The 17759-nt window shown below is 37.9% G+C and overlaps 1 protein-coding gene across 1 annotated transcript in view; it reads left to right on the plus strand.

The window, feature by feature from the left end:
* The window catches only part of DTHD1 (death domain containing 1), a 146376-nt gene that overhangs the window by 50293 nt on the left and 78324 nt on the right, over positions 1 to 17759 (plus strand). Inside the window, exons 6-7 of the mRNA XM_007955551.2 lie at positions 13862 to 14026; positions 15666 to 15955. Coding sequence (XP_007953742.2) covers positions 13862 to 14026; positions 15666 to 15955 — 455 coding nt within the window. The remainder of the gene's footprint in view (positions 1 to 13861; positions 14027 to 15665; positions 15956 to 17759) is intronic.

A 17759-nucleotide genomic window follows, 5' to 3' on the forward strand; every position in this document is an offset into this window, starting at 1 on the left:
AGTCAAGTGCCTTAGGCACTATGCTACCAGAGCTCCTTATAGCCTTCTAGGAAACAGAAATTATAATGATTAAAATATACAATTAAACGACTGGCAGGAATATTGGCAAAATAGATGATAAATTTAAGGAAATATCCCAATATGCAGCATATAAATTATTTTGAAATATTTTAAAAGATTAAGATACAGACAGTAATATAAATTATGATTTTAACTCATTTATATTTGTTGTCATAACTCATGATTTTATTTCTGTCATCTTGTTAAAGCTTTCTCTTTTTCCTCACCATGGTGTTTTCTTGCTACCTTTTTACATATGAACTTTATATTTTCTATTTCTTTTTTTTTTTTTTGCTTTTGTATTATTTGTGCTCATTGTTTTTTTTTGTTGTTGTTAGGTGCCATCAAGTCATTTCCAACTCATAGTGATCTTACATACAACAGAATGAAACACCACTGAATGGTGTACCATCCTCATAAATCCTTGCTATGTTTGAGTCCATTGTTCAGCCACTGTGTCAATCCATTGCATGGGTAGTCATTTTCACTGATCTTTTGCTTTACCAACTATGATGTCCTTCTCTAGGGGATTGGTCCCTCCTGATAACATGTCCAAAATATGTGAGATGAAGTCTTGCCTTCCTCATCCTAAGGAGCATTCTGGCTCATTCTTCTAGCAGTTTATGGTATATTCAATATTCTTTGGAAACATCATAATTCAAATGAAATAACTGTTCTTCACTAATCACTATGTATTGTCCAATTTTCACATGCATATAAGGCAATTGAAAATACCATGGCTCTTGTCGGGTCTTCAAAGTGACATCTTTGCTTTTTAACACTTTAAAGAGATCTTTTGCAGCAGATTTGCCCAATGCAATAGGTGGCTTGTTTACTTTATTGCTACCTTATATATGATAATTGTGGATCCAAGTAAAATGAAATACTTCACAATTTTAATCTTTTCTCCGTTTATTTTGACGTTGCTTGTTGATCCAGTCGTGAGGATTTTTGTTTTCTTTATGTTGAAGCGTAGTCCATAATGAAGGCTGTAGTCTTTGATCTTCATCAACAAGTGCTTCAAGTCTTCTTCACTTTCAGCAAGCATATTGCAGGTTGTTATTGGGGCTTCTTGTAATCTTGATGCTGCATTCTTCTTCATATAGTTCATCTTCCAAGATTTTTTTCTCAGCATTCGTATTGAATTATGAATCATTAAAAATACAATTCTGATGCATACTTTTCCCAATTTTAAACCATGCAATATCCCCTTGTTTGGTCTCATAAAATAAAATAATAAAATAAAATTAAATTAAATAAAGCTAAGTGAAATAAACACATTAATGAGTAAATTTTCAGAAATATAAATTCTGTTACTAATTCATCTATACATTTGACACTGCAAAATTAATATGCTATAATTTGTGCCAGATGTGGTAGATGTATCTTTTCCATGTCATAGAGAATAAACAACCAAATTATAATTCACTTCAACTGTTTGTTTAGCATTCTTTCATCAAAGAATGAATACCAGTTGAACTTTTTCTGTGGAAACAGAAACATAATGAAACAATCCATACTTTATAAGAAGAAAACTATATGAGGTCAAAACATAGTCTAAATATTAAGAATAAAATGTCCTTTATTGCATTACATTTCCTCATGTCTGAATAATTTCTGGAGAAAAGATGAGAATATTTCATTATGAGCCAGAAAATATTTCTCACAGTAATGAAAGGAAAAAATGAATTTACTTAATACAACTTACCCACTGCTGTCGAGTCATATCTGACTCATGCAGACTACTCTTTGGGTTTCCAAGGCAGTATCATTATGGAAGTAGATTGCCCAACTTTCCCTCCGAAGAGTGGTTGGTGGGTTTGAACCACCAGCCTTCTGGTTAGCAGTCAAATGCCTTAGGCACTATGCTACCAGAGCTCTTAGTCCATATTATTTAGAAAATATTCTAGAAAGTTAGGTGGGAAAATGGTTTTGCCCATGAAAAATAATAATACCTGTGGGTTTTAAGATGATCCTATTTAAATGTAATGTTGTTGTTGTTGTTATGTGCCATTGAGTCGGACCCGACTCATAGTGACCCCTCCTTGGGTTTCCTAGGCAGTATCACTACGGAAGTAGATTGCCCCATTTTCCTTTCGAGGAGTGGCTGGTGGGTTTGAACTGCAATAGATGAGTTATAGTCAAGAATATTTGTAAAATGTGTAAGTTATAGTGTATAATAATAAAACAGACAACTAATAAACTAACCACGTGACTTAAGAAATTCATCATTATCAATACAACTGCATCTCCTTGCTTGGCCCTTCCCTACCCTAGACCCTACCTCTCTACCTTGATAGCTCTTAATCCTTATCAAAGCTTTCATTTACTTTATAATTTTGTCACACGTATTTATATATTCATCCTCTCACAATACCTTGTTTGATTTTTCATGCATTTGTGGCTTATGAAAATGATATCCAACCGTGTGTAGCCTGATGGAGCCTGCTCTTTTCAATTCCAATTGTGTTTCTAGGATCCATTCTTGTTGTGGTATGTTACATTTGTTTTTACTTCTATAATGTTCCATTGTGCGACTACGTATTTGTTCATTCTTCTGATGATGGATATTTGGGTTGTTTCCAATATTTTGCTATTTGTAATAGTGCTAGTATGTTCCTCTTTAAGATATAGATCTAGGGGTAGAATTTTGGGTAATAGAATAAGCACGTGCAATTTTGCAAGTTTTACAATGGGAAGAACTAATTTACAATCTCACCACCATTGTTCTTCATTCTCTCCTACTTTTAGCATTGCCAGATTTGTAATTTTGAAACTTTAATAGGTATAAAATGGGTCTCTTTGTGATTTTATATTGCACTTTTCTTATTGGAATAAAACTGGTTATCTTTTTAAACATTTTATCGAACATTTTTTGTTTTCTTATATCTGAAATGTCTGTTAATTTATTTGCTCATTTTTAATTTGTTTTTTATGTTCACTTACAGGATTTCTTCTCATATTCTCAATGCTAATCCTTTGTCAGCCTGTGGTCTGTATTTTCATATTGATTGCCAAATTCATTTTATTTTTCTTTTGAGATCAGTGCTTTTTTGTGATCTGGTTCAAAAATTTTCTAACTTCTAATGTTATAAAAATATTTGTCTTTATTGTCTTTGACTTCAAAAATTTTAATTTCACATATGTATTCAATCCATTAGTTGATTTTTACATGTAATATGAGGTAGTAATTTAGTAGTTTTCCATGTGGATAACATACTACCTAAGCATCATTTATTGGATTGTTCTTTCTTTTCTCCCCAACCTGCAATGCCTCCTCTGCCATATAACAAATATCCATATTCTAGGCTCTCCATTCCATTCTATTAGTCACTTTTTTTTCTTTTCTAGTTTTGAGCCAATAAACACTGTTGTAATCATTATAGCTTTACAATAAGTCTCTATAATATATGTGATAGTTAAGGTTGTTGTCAACTTGGCTGGGCCTGGTTGAATGGCTGGGCAGCTGGATGTAGTTATTCCCCATGGTGAAACTGGTGATCAGTTCCATGGTGGACTCTACTGGAGCACCTTTAGGGATGTGGGCCGCTCTAAGAAGCTGCTTTGAGGAAGGTCTCCAGCTGATGGAATGCTTGAACCCTGCATGTAGCAGAGTTATTGTTTAACAGCCTGCCATGTTGCCCTTCTGTTCTTGAGACTTCAATGGACTTGAATTAATAGCCTGCCATTTGGTTTAGTAATATCAGGATTGTGCCTTTTTACTTGTTGAACTTGGGCTTGTTAGCCTTAGTAGCCAGCAGCTGCCCAAGTGAAAAGATGCCTCTAGTTTCAGTGGGTCAGAGCAAGAGGTAGAGCGGAAGCCCAAGGCTAAGGGGTTTCACCCAGCCTCTAGAGTCTGGCACTTTGAACTCTGGCTTATAGCCTACAAACCGTAAGAGAATAAACTCCTGTTTGTGAAAACCCTCTCATTTGTGGTATATTCCTGTCAGAGAGGCACTAGAAGTAAACAAAACAATATTTTTAAAGAAAGTTGCCCGTCTTATTCTTCTCCATAATTTTAGTTTGTTTTCTTAAACATTTCCCATTTCCATACGGTAAGTTTGTCAAGTTCCACAAGAACAAAATTTGTTGAGATTTTGATTGAAACGGCCTTTAACTTATAGGTTAATTTGGGAAATTTTACACTTTTACCATGTTGTTGTTGTCATTAGGTGCTGTTGAGTTGGTTCCAATCCTTAGCAACCCTATGTACAACAGAACAAAACATTGCCTGGTCATGCACCATCCTCACAATCATTGCCATGCTTGAGTCCACTGTTGTAGCCACTGTGTCAATCCATCTCCTCTTTGTTGCTGACCCTCCATGTTACTAAGCATGATACCCTTCTCCAGGAACTGGCCCTTCCTGACAACATGACCAAAATACATGAGACATAATCTTACCATTCTCACTTCTAAGGAGCATTCAGCTATGCTTCCTCCATGACAGATTTATTGTTTCTTTTGGCAATCCATTGTATTTTCAATATTCTTTGCCAACACAACAATTCAAATGCATCAACTCTTCTGCTGTTGTTGTTGTTAGGTGACGTCAAGTCCTCTCTGACTCAGTGACCTCATGTAAGGCAGAGTGAAACACTACCTGGTCTTGTGCCAGCCCCATGATCCTTGTTATACCTGAGCCCATTGTTGCAGTCACTGTGTCAATCCATCTTGTTGAGGGCCTTCCCCATTTTTGTTGTCCCTCCACTTTGCCAAGAATGATATCCTTCTCCAGGGAATTGTCCCTTCTTACAACATGAACAAAATAGATGAGGTGAAGTTTGACCACTCTCACTGCCAAGGAGCATTCTGGCTGCACATCTTCCAGGACAGATTTGTTAGTTCTTTTAGCAGTTTATGGTACTTTCAGCATTCTCCACCAACACCAAAGCTCTTTGGTCTTCCTTATTCATTGTCCAGCTCTCACATGCATATGAGATGGTTGAAAATACCATGGCTTGTGTCAAGCGCACCTTAGTCTTCAAGGAAATATCTTCAGCACTTGAAAGAGGTCCTTTGCAGCAGATTTGCCCAATGCTGTATGACTTCTGATATCTTGACTGCTGTTTACATTGGTGCTGATTATAGAACCAAGTAATATGAAGTCTTTGACAATTTCAATCTTTTCTCCATTTATCATAATGCTGCTTATTGGTCCCATTGTGAGGATTTTGTTTTCTTTATATTGAAGTGTAATCCATACTGCAGACTGTAGTCTTCAATCTTCATCAGTAAGTGTTTCAAGTCATCCTCACCTTCAGCGAGCAAAGTTGTGTCATCTGCATAACACAGGTTGTTAATGAGTCTTCCTCCAATCTTGATGCCATGGTCTTTTTCATATAGCCCAGTTTTTCTGATTATTTGTTCAGCATACAGATTGAAAAAGTATGGTGAAAGGATACAACCCTGACACTTCCTTCTTGTTTTTAAACCATACAGTGTCCCCTTGTTCTCTTTGAATGACAGCCTCCTGGTCTATGTAAAAATTCCTCATGAGCACAACGAAGTGTTTTGGAATTCCCATTCTTCTCAACGTTATCCATAATTTGTTATGATCAGCACAATTGAATGCTTTTGCATAGTCAATAAAACACAAGTAAACATCTTTCTAGAATTTTTGCTTTCAGCCAAGATCCATCTGATATCAGCAATGATATCCTTCATTCCACATCCTCTTCTGAATCCAGCTTGCATTTCTGGAAGTTCTCTGTCAGTATACTACTGCAGCTGTTTTTGAATTATCTTGAGTAAGATTTTACTTGCGTGCAATATTTATGATACTGTTCGATAATTTCCACATTCTGTGGGATCACCCCTCTTTCGAAATGGGTACAAATGTGAATCTTTTTCCAGTCAGTTGGCCAGGTAGTTATCTTCCAAATCTCCTGGGAAAGGTGAGTGAGTGCCTCCTGCATTGCAACCATTTGTTGAAACATCAATGGGTATCTCATCAATCCCTGGAGCCTTGTTTTTTGCCACTTCCTTCAGTGCAGCTTTGACTTCTTCCTTCAATACCATTGGTTCTTGATCCTGAAATGGATGAACATCAACCAATTCTTTTTGGTACAGTGACTCTGTTTTCCTTCCATCTTTTTTTTGATATTTCCTGCATCATTCAATATATTTCTCATAGAATCTTTAAATATTACGACTTGAGGCTTAAATTTCTTCTTCAGTTCTTTCAGCTTGAGAAATGCTGAGTGTGTTCTTCCTTTTTGGCCTTCCCACTCCATATCTTTGCACATTTCATTATAATTGTTGACTTTGTCTTCTTGAGCTGCCCTTTGAAATCTTCTGTTTAGTTTTTTTTTTTTTTTTTTATCTTGTCATTTCTTCCCTTTGCTTTAGCTACTCTCTGTTCAAGGGCAAGTTTCAGCATCTCTTCTGACGTATGTTTTGTTTTTTTCTTCCTTTCCTGTCTTTTTAATGACCTTTTGCTTTCTTCATGGAAGATGTTCTGATGTCATCCCACAGTTTCTCTGGTTTTTGGTCATTAGTTTTCAATGCATCAATTCTATTCTTTAGATGGTCTCTAAATTCAGGAGTGATATATTAAAGGTCATATTTTGGGTCTTATGGACTTGTTTTAATTGTTTTCAATTTCAACTTGAACTTGTAAATGAGCAGTTGATGCTTTGTTCCACAATCAGCTCCTGGCCTTGTTTTGGCTGAAGATATTGAGCTTCTCCATTGCCTTTCCAGAGATGTAGTCAGTCTGAATCCTGTGTACTCCATCTTGTGAAGTCTACATGTGTAGCCACTGTTTGTGTTGTTGAAAAAAGGTATTTGCAATGAATGAGTTGTTGGTCTTGCAAAATTCTATCATGCACTTCCAGCATTATTTCTATCTCTAAGGCCAAATTTTCCAACTACTGGTGATTTTCTAACTTTTGCTTTCCAGTCACCAGTGATAATCAGCACATCTTGATTACATGTTTGGTCAATTTCAGACTTCAGAAGTTGGTAAAAATCTTCAATTTCCTCATCTTTGACTTTCATGGTTGGTGCATCAATTTGAATAATAGTAGTAGTAACTGGCTTTCCTTGTAGGTTTATGGATATTATTATCACTGACAGCATTGTACTTCAGTATAGATCTTGAAACATTCTTTGTGAAAATGAACACCACATCATTCTTCTTCAATTTGTCATTTCCGGCATCATAGATCACATGGTTATCTGATTCAAAATGGCCAAAACTGATCCATTTCAGCTCACTAATGCCTAGGATATTAATCTTTATGCATTCCATTTCATTTTTGACAACTTACAATTTCCCTAGATTCATACTGCATACATTCCAGGTTCCAATTATCAATGGATGTTTGCAGCTCTCTTTTCTTATATTGAGTCATGCCACTTCAGCAAATGGAGGCCATGAAAGCTCTACTTTATCCATATCATCAAGGTAGGCTCTAGTCTGATGAGGCAACTCTTTCCCATATTTTGAGTGCCTTCCAACCTGAGGGGCTCATCTTCCCGCACTATATCAGACATTGTTTCAGGGCTATTCATAAAAATTTCCAGTAATATATCAGACAGTGTTTCTCTACTATTCGTAAGGTTTTCACTGACCAATTCTTTGAGAATTGGTTGGCCTGTTCCTTTTTCCAAGTCTGTTTTAGTCTGGAAGCTCCACCTAAACCTGTCCACCATAGGCATCCCTGCTAGCACAGCCTCCAGCCTAACAGCAATACACAAGCCACCAGAGTATGAAAAACCGACAGACAAGTCCATTTCCCTTAGCTGTTCCAACAACTCCGCTCACTTCCTGGGCTTCCCTTTACCTGTTCCTGCTGACCCTGTCTGGTCCTGCTCCCTGCCACCTGGGGTCTATCCCCTGCCTTCCTTACCTGTTCTGGACACCTGCCCTGTCTGTGGTCTTCCTTATTTACTGTCCAGCTCTCACATGCAAATGAGGCCATTTGAAATATGAAGATGTTTTGGTTGCTTCATGCCACTCTAACAGAAATACCACAAGTGGATAGCTTCAACAAACAGGAGTTTATTCTCTTACAGTTTTGGAGGCTAGAAGTCCAAATCCAAAGTGTCAGGCTCTAGGGTCTGGGTGAAAGCCCCTTGACCTTGGGTTTCAGCTCTGCCTCCTGCTCCCAGCCCACTGGAGCTGGAGGCTTTCCTCACTCAGGCAGCTGCTGGCTGCTGAGGCTGAGAAACCCCAAGTCAACAAATAAAAAGTCACAGTCCTGATATTACCAAATGACAGGCCAGGCAATTGATTCAAATCCATTAAGACTCCCAAGATCCGTAGACAACATGGCAGGCTGCTGAGCAACAACTCAGTTACATGCAGTTTTCAAGAGTGCCAAAAGCTGCAGGCCATTCCTAAATCTTCTCCGTATAAACCAGAAGCAGACCACATCCCTAAAGCAGCTACTCAGCTGTTCCAGTAGATTCCACCATGGAGTTGATTACCAGTCTCACCATGGGGAATAATGACATCCAGCTGCCCAGCCAATCCTACTCAAGTTGACACATAACCTTAAATACCACACAAGGCTTGGATTAGGCTTACCTTAGTTTTCAAAGTGACACCTTTTCTTTTAAATACTTTACAGAGTTCTTTTGCAGCAGATTTGCTCAGTGCAATACGTTGTCTGATTTCTTGACTGCTGTTTCTTGACTGCATTAGTTGTGGATGCAAGTAAATTGAAATCCCTGACAACTTTAATCTTTTCTCTATTTATTGTGGCAATGCTTATCGGTCCAGTTGTGAGGATTTTACCTTTACCGTATTGAGTCTTTTTCTGTAATAATTGTCTCTACTTAGTTCTTTAAAGTCTTTCAGTGAAGTGTTATAAATGCCTACATGTTTTTCTAGACTTGTTCCTAGATGCTCTATAATTTTGGTTGTTATAAATGGCATTTTAAAATTTTGTTTTCTGTTTGTTGGGGATATATATGGAGGTAGAGAATTTTTATATAGTGATCTTGGAGCCCACTTTCTTTCTAAACTCTCTTGTTATTTCTAATATTTCTTCTGAAAATTCATGTTTTTTATGTAAACTATAATTTTCAAGAAAAAGCAGTTTTGTTTACCCTTGTAATCATGTTCCTAGTTTATTTTTCTTATCTTTCTGACTGATCTCTGGTACATAATTAATAGAACTAGTGATAGTGAATGCATTGGTCTTCTAGTGTTGCAATAACATATATACCAAAAGTGGATGGCTTAAGAAACAGGAAATTGTTCTCTTATAGTTTAGGAGGCTACAAGTCCAAATTCAGAGTGCTGGCTCTAGGGTTTGAGTGAAGGCCTCTTGACTTTGGGCTTTGGCTCTGCTTCTAGGAGCTGGAGCTAGAGGTGTCACCTAATTCAGACAGCTGCTTCCTACTGAGGTTAACAAACCCAAGGTCAGCAGATAAAATTGCACAGTCCCAACATCAACAGGCAACATGGCAGGCCACTAGTTCAAGTCTGGGAACAATCCCAAGATTGACAGGTAACATGGCAGGCCACTGATTCAAGTCCAGAAACTGGAGATGAAGACTCAGCCAAATGCAGGATACCAATGTGCCAAAACCTCTAGACCTTTCTCAAAGCTTCTCCATAGATACTGAAAGCAGACCACACCCAAAGGCAGCACCCTTTACCCTGATTAATGTCTCACAGCAGATTTCACCATGGAAGTGATTACAATCTCATCATGGGGAATAACTATATTCAGCTACCAAGCCACTTAAAACCATGGTCCAGCGAAGCTGGCACACAACATTAACTACCACAGTGAACATCCTTATCTTGTTCTTGTTTTTAAAGAAAATTCTTCTAATGCTCACTGCAAAAAGGACATGGGATCAGCATCCTCTGAGCTCCTTTAACTTCACAAGGCTGAGACAGAATCACTATCAGCAGCCCAAGACTTATTCCTACGAAGACAAACATGCCACCACCCTCTAAATCTTTTTGCCAGTTTTGACACCATTGTAGTGCCTAAGGCCATTTGACTGCTAGCCAGAAGGCTGGCAGTTCAAACCCACCAGCCACTCCTCTGAAGGAAGATAGTGCAATCTACTTCTGTAGTGATACTGCCTCTGAAATCCAACGAGGGGTCGCTAGGAGTCGAATCAACCTGATAGCAGTGAGTTTGGTTTGGTTTTGGTATCCCTCCCATTGCACTCATTAATGCTCTACTGGGTTTGACAATTCGTTGCAATGGCCACACAGCACTCACAGACAATACTCCAAGATTGTGGGGTTTATTAGGGAAGTAACAAATTATAATTCAGGTTCAGGAATGCTCTCAGGATACAATTCTTGGATAAAAACAGTATCCCATTTGCTATGCCCTTAGGCATACCTTTTTGGCCCTTGGCCTCTTAGCCTGGCCTGTACCCTGCTTGAGAATGTGTAACAAAGATTTTTTACCTCTGTCGACAGTAAGGTGCACCCTACTCTGCCAAAAAGCCTCCTGCCCATGAGGACTCAGGTTTCTTGCTTTGGGGGCAAAAAGACCCCTGCTCTGTCTCTTGTCTCTTGGTTCCACTGTCTCTCTCTCTCAGCCAGGTGTTTCTCTCAGCAGGATGTCTCTTTGTCAAGGAGGTCCAGCACAGGGATCTCAGGTCCAAGGATAGACTGCCCTTCACTTCCATTTCTTCTCTCTTGATGGCAGTGAGAGCCCCCTTTCTGCCTCAAGGAAAGCTCATTTCAAGCCTGGTATAGTGACAAAACTAACCAATTCCAAAAGCAGAGTTCCATATAACTTCTTTGCATGGTCCCACCCAGTAATCTGGTGGGAGTCACAAAGATTCTGTCTAGAAAAGCCATACCAAGTAATTCACTGCACTACACATTAAGAGGGCTTTTTGGTAGATACTTCTATCAGGTTAAGAACATTTTTTTCCATTCCACTTAGGAATGGAAGAATTTTCAACACAGTGGCTCTTGAGTTTTAAAACACCTTTTCTGTACTATTGAGATGTCATGAGATTCTCCTTTAAGCTGATGTGGTAAATTACATTTATAGACTTATCTAATGCTAAATCATCATTGAAGTCCTTGGATGATTTAATTTAGTTGTGATGTGTTATTTTTAATTTATTGCTTTTGTTGGATGCACTATTTGCCTGGGAATACTTTAGCCTCCCAGAGAGTCTCAGTGAAGGTCTCAAGTTTACCTTACCCAAATAGTTGGGATTCCAAGGACCAACAGCTCTGTATTTTGCTCACTTGATTATCACCTACAGTTGCATGCTCCTATATATAAATTACCGGTGCTGAAAGGAATTTGTCCTCATAGTGAAAATATGTATCCAAAAGCAAGATTGTAAGATTCTAGCTTTTCTGATTAAAGAGAGAGAGCCCTCATATTATTTATCCTCAAATTTTTATTTATACCTTTGTGCTTTATATATTAAATTTATGATACTTTAGAAATCAAACTTAAAAATGAAATCATAATATTAAACAGTAAAATCATACACTCCACATTTTCCTTTGTGTTGATCAATAAGTATTCTCATCACAGACAGACCACATTTAACAGAACTTTGAAGAAAATGTTTACTAAGAAAAATGATTCTTCTAATTTATTAAACTTGGTGATAGTATACTAGAAATTAAAAAAAATTATACACCATTGTACTTAAGAGCATATATTATTATCTATAAAGTAGAAAACCAAATGAGGAATAATTTCATTTTATTTTTAATAAAAAATTAACTACCCTAGAAAAGTTCTCAGTAACATATCTTTTCACTGGAAAGGACAAAATACTGAGGTATCTTGGAGCACATCACTTTCATCTACAGCTTTGAGGAAAAAAGAAGAAAGAAAGATACACAGATGGTGAAGCAATTAAATAAAAATGACATATGAACTCTGATTCATTTTTTTTTTCTGAGTCATAGCAACCCCCTTTGGTTTCTGAGGTGGTAAATCTTTTTGGAAGTAGATAGCCCAGTCTTCGTTCCATGGAGCAGCTGGTGGGTTTGAACCACCAACCTTCTGGTTAGCAGGCAAATGCCTTAGGCAGTATACCAACAGAGCTCCTTCCCTGGGGTAGAAGAAAATCTACAGAGGAAACTGAACCTCCTGAGAGGAAAGAGACTGAAATCATTACCCATTTACACCCACCCCATGTTCCAGGAAGAACAATATAGAAATATTTCTGCTGAGGTGGGCATTCTAAAGTTAGCTGGCAAGAGAAGACACCATAAAGGAGAAAAGAATTTGAATGGGAGGTACAGGCTTACCAATATAGTAAACTCTGGACAAAATATGGGGTAGAACAAAGAAAGAATAAAATTTTAGAAATTGGTCTACTACCAATTAAATCAGATCTGATTAGAGGAAACTATCACATGGTACATACAACTGCTTCTTTCAGGCCCTTTGAGTAAGGCAGATTAAGCAAGAAGGATTGGGCAAGAAAAGTGTATTGGCTAATACATCTGGTGTAGGAATAACATGAGAGTATGAATACCACTTATGTTATTGTTAGCTCCTGTCAGGTTGGCCCCTGACTCAAGAAGATCCCATGTGACAGAGTTGCAATTTGGTTGTAGACTTTATGGAAGCAGATCACCAGCTCTTTTCTTTGGTGGAGCTGTTGGTTGAGTTTGAACTGGCAATCTTTGGTTAGCAGCTGATTGCAAATTACTCGCACTACCCAAGCTCCTTAATACCACTTATACTTACTACAGTAAAACCTGTGAAAGCTGGAAACTGTGCAAGGCAGACACTTGTAAAAGAAGGAAAATTCAAATATTTTGCATTAAAACAAGTGATAGAAAGTGGTAACACTGGATCCTGTCAAAGGTGGAAAACTTGTGAGACCCAAAAAAACAAGGTCAAAAAAAAAAAAAAAGCAAACTCTCTGCCATCGAGCCAATTCTGACTCATAGTGACTCCCTTTGGGGTTCCTAGGTGGTAAATCTTTACAGAAATAGATTGCCCAGTCTTCCTCTGAGGAGTGACTGGTGGGGTGGGTTTGACCCACCAGCCTTCTGCTTAGCAGAGCCTTAGGCACTCCATCACCAGAGCTCCTTAGAAAAACAAGGTAGTGTCCTTGAATTCAGGTTCTCACAGGTCACTATATAATTATAAGTGCTTTTCAAATATTTAACTCATTAAATCCTAATAGTAGGTACTATTATTAGCCTCATATTATATAACCACCCAGGATCTGAACCTAGATAATCTTGCTTCAGATCCTGTAGTTTTAACTGTTAAGCAATAACACTATTCTTGACTATGCTGGTTTACATGAGCAAGTTTGTTCATGTCTTTTTTGTGTTCCTTTTAACATCTTCTACCACAAATAGAATGCTTCTCTTTCTCCAAAGCTCATCTCAAATATCAGTATTTGCACTTTGTAAGCTTCCCTGAATAACACTTCACTTCTTTCCATAAACCACTGTGCTTTCCTCTACGGATTACTTTGTGCTGTAATTAGATGTTGTTGTTAGTTGTCATCGAATTGCTTCTGACTCATGGTGACCCCATGTGTGAAGAGTAGAACTGCTCAATCGCATTTTTAAGGCTGTGGTCTTCTGGAAGCAGATTGCTAGATATGCTGTTCCAGGCACCTATGGGTTGGTTCAAATATCCAACCTATGGCTCGTAGTCAAAGGAATGTTGTAATACTCTGTGATTATGTAGAGCAAGGACTATGAATTTCTCTATTTTGTATTCCTGGTTCATAGTATAATGACTGGTGTGTGGTACTTGCTTAATGAATTGTTACTGCATTATTCATTTAATAAAAGAATGAATGTATTAAATATGAGTTATGCTACATGAATTTCACCAATTTTTCTTCTACTACCATTATATAGGACAAAAAGAGTTTCCATAAGAAAACCTGGGAGCAATGCCTGCGAGACTTTGAAACTACTAGGATTCAGAAGCCGAGATGGTGGTTGGTTTGGTCTTGATAATGTTGTGGTGAGAACTATGCAGAGTGGCTTGGTATCTTTTGAACTGTTTGAACATTTGGAGAGGTAATGTTAACACTAAGCAATAAAGTTGATGCTATTAGAACTTGATAGTCCATAATTGATGTTACAAAACTGGAATCCTAAGACTAGATTTATATGCCTCAAATAGGAATATGAAGAGTCCTTAAGGATGTGTTTAAAATGCAAACTAGAATTGTATGAATATGCTGACTACAATTTCATTCAGGATAGTTTAACACATGCTTTTAGAAAAAAACTCATAACTTAGATTTATATTTATAGACTTTCTCCAACTCCCAAATACTTTTTAAACTGTACCTTCATTTCTGAAATTCCATGGCAATTATAATTAACTGTTTATATTATGTTCATCTCCTAGTTAAGTATGTAAAATTCAACATTATTTCAGTGCCCTCATTTTGCTTTCTCATTTCCATGTTTTCCAGACAGCCCATCATGAGAAGAGTTTTAATGATTCGTGGGGAATAAACACTCATAAAGAGAGGGCAATGATATGTCTAAAGATAGCATTTTTATTTCATAATGGAAGATCTACATCAGAAATTGTGTTAGAGCAGATCCTTTAGAAACAGAATCTGAGATGAGAATGTTTGTGTAAGTGATTTAGTGAAGGGTGCCCTATAAGGGAAGGAAGGAAGCAAATAGGGTAAGGGAAGAAATTAGGCAAAAATATGGTATCAGCTGAAGCCTAATTCCACCCTAATACCTTAGAGAAACTCTAGCTGAGTAGCACTACCAAAGCAGCTGGTTTTATACCTCTCATTATTCTGTGGTTGGCTGTAGGTATATGGCTGTCTTGGATAAAGGAACTCCCATATGTTAAGGGAAATTCTCTGGAGAAGAATTAGGGGTGAGTGGTTCGTTCCAGGAAAGGGGTCCATTATAACATCCTTACCAGACAGTGTTAAGAGACTATTATTTCAGTCTTCACACTGTTGTTGTTGTTATGTGCCATCGAGTCGGACCTGACTCATAGCGACCCCTCCTTGGGTTGCCGAGACAGTATCACTATGGAAGTAGATTGCCCCATCTTCCTTTCGAGGAGTGGCTGGTGGTTTTGAACCGCCAGCCTTCTGGTTAGCAGTCAAGTGCCTTAGGCACTATGCTACCAGAGTTCCTGTCTTCACATTGCTTGCTGGTTAATCTTCACATTAGGAGCAGTTTAACCAGCAAGCAAGGTAAGCACAGGATTACTCGTGCTTACTTACTAATGTGTAGTGAACAGTTTCACATATATATATATTTTTTTTACTAAATGCTAAACCAAAAGGTTGACAGATTGAATCAGAGGTTCTTTGAAGATAGACATGGCTATCTGCTTTTGAAATATCCCAGCCTTGAAACCCTGTGGATATTATATTCTGTGCACATGGGGTCACCATGAGTCAGAATCAACTCTGTGGCAACAAACAATGATGAAATGCTAATTAAAGATGTTTGAGAACTGCCCTAAAATAATACGATTTCTGTGTTTGATGATTGTTTTACAACCTAATTTATTTTGAGCTGGATTTATAATTGCCCAGAGTTTCCCTAAAGTCAAACAAATTTCAACACTGAGCCATCGAAATGCTTGAATTTGAAGAAAGTTTAGATGACAGTGGCTTTTTTTAATTGGATAGTGGAGGATGTTGTTAAGTGTGTATTGTTTCCTATACAGGTTTATTGTACTTCACCTGTCTTCTGTTGTGGACAACAGCCACTTGGTTTCTTTTGTGAAATCGTTAGAGGAAGCCACACTGAGCACCACTGTCTGTGTAGTACTAAATCATCAGAAAGGCAATCCACACAGAATAGTGATTTTAGTGGTGCCTTATAAAGATTTAAACCAGGAACTTAAGAGCTTGCATTTGGGAGGGTTCAGTGCACCTCCAGAGCCATCTCGCCGTTTCCAATTAAGAGAAGGAGAACAACTTCTTTTAAAGTTTACTGGAAATATATTTGCTTCAAGTAAGTATAATAAAATCTCCTTGCATATTGTATGGAGTACAAGTCACAATTTTTAGGAGTTTGCTATACCACAGAGAAACTTTCAGAGGATTGAGGGGAGGCTTTAGGAAGTGGGAAGAGAAAAAGCCTGATTTACTTTCTCTTCTTTTTCAGCCTATTCCTTCTATGCTTGAGATGCTTGTTCCTTTATGGGCAGATTCCAAGTGACACTGATTCAGATATAGCCATCCCTATCCTTCTCTATAGGAACTCTGGTGGTGTAGTGTCTGAGGCATTTGACTGCTAACCAGAGGGCTGAAGGTTCAAACCCACCAGCCACTCCTCGAAAGGAAGATTGGGCAATCTACGTCCATAGTGATACTGCCTCAGAAACCCAAGGATGGGTCACTATGAGTTGGGTCCGACTCCATGGTGCATAACAGCAACAACAACATCCTTCTCTATGATCACTAAGGTCAAACTACAAACATCTCTTTCCTACACCAATTCGGTCATCTCTTAAGTACTTTTCTTCTTCTTCCACTCTTACCCACATAAAATCTGTTTCCATACAGTAACATGGGAACTCTGGTGACATAGTGGCTAAGGCACTTGACTGTTAACCAGAAGCCTGGTGGTTCAAACCCACCAGCCACTTCTCGGAAGGAAGATGGGGCAATCTACTTCCATAGTGATACTGCCTCGGAAGACCAAGGAGGGGTCACTATGAGTTGGGCTGACTCAAAGGCACATAACAACAACAACAACATACAGTAACAAAAATGATCCTTTGAAAGCATAAACCATATTACATTAGTCCCTTGATTAAAACTTTACAATTACTTCCTAGTCTACTTAAAACAATATACCAACTCTTTAGTATGGCCACGAAGAATCTAACCTGGGTTCAGTGGACCCCCTGAGATGTGTGAATAGAACTATGTTTCAGTATAATTCTTTTCTTCTTAATTCTATGTATTTCATATTTTATATGTGTGTAAAACATTCTGAGACAGAATCCACAGGTTTCAAATCCAAAGAAGTCCATGGAAGAAAGAGGTTAAGAAGCTCTGATCTAGATGACATATCCCTGCTTATCTTTCTGAACCTCTCAAGTGTTACTTTCCCCCTTTCTCTGTGGGTTCCAGCCTCACTGAACCTATTTCATTCCCAGTCAGATTCATTCCCAACCCAGGCCTTTTGTATTTGCTATTTCCTTTGCCTGAAATTATTTTTTAATTTTTTTTAATTAAAATATTTGCATTCCTGGCTTCTTCTCATACTCCAGGTCTCACTTCATATATCATCTGTAACAGGGAAGCTTCCCCAACCACCTTAAAGTTGCTTATTAATCCTTAAACCTTCTCTTATATTGTCCAACTTGTCTCCTTCTTATCACTGATTACTATAAGAAATTTATCTTACTTCTCTTGTTTTTCTGCCTCCTTACTAGAAGGTGAATTCCACATTTGTCTTATTCATCCTTGCTAGAATAGTACACTCAATAAATATTTACAAGTTAAATGAATATGTAGCCAGTGAAGGGTAGAGCTAGGAGCTATACACTGTTATCTGAAGATTGGGAAACAAACAAATGGATGAAAGGAATCTTCATTTATATTTCTGAAGCCAATCTTTCTTATTGCAGGGGGAAAGGAAAAAAAGAAAAGAAAAGAACACTATCCAGTCCCTCAGTCATCCTTGATTACTCCTTTTCATCTCCCCTAACATGTCAATTCTATTTCTACCTCTAAACTCTATCTGGAGTCTGTCCATTGCTCTATTTCTCCAGTGCCCAGGGCACCTTCTTTGGCTGAAACATGCA

The sequence above is a fragment of the Orycteropus afer genome, unplaced genomic scaffold (assembly GCF_000298275.1).
Source record: "Orycteropus afer afer isolate SDZICR_OR568_19922 unplaced genomic scaffold, OryAfe1.0 scaffold00509, whole genome shotgun sequence".
NCBI lineage: Eukaryota > Metazoa > Chordata > Mammalia > Tubulidentata > Orycteropodidae > Orycteropus > Orycteropus afer.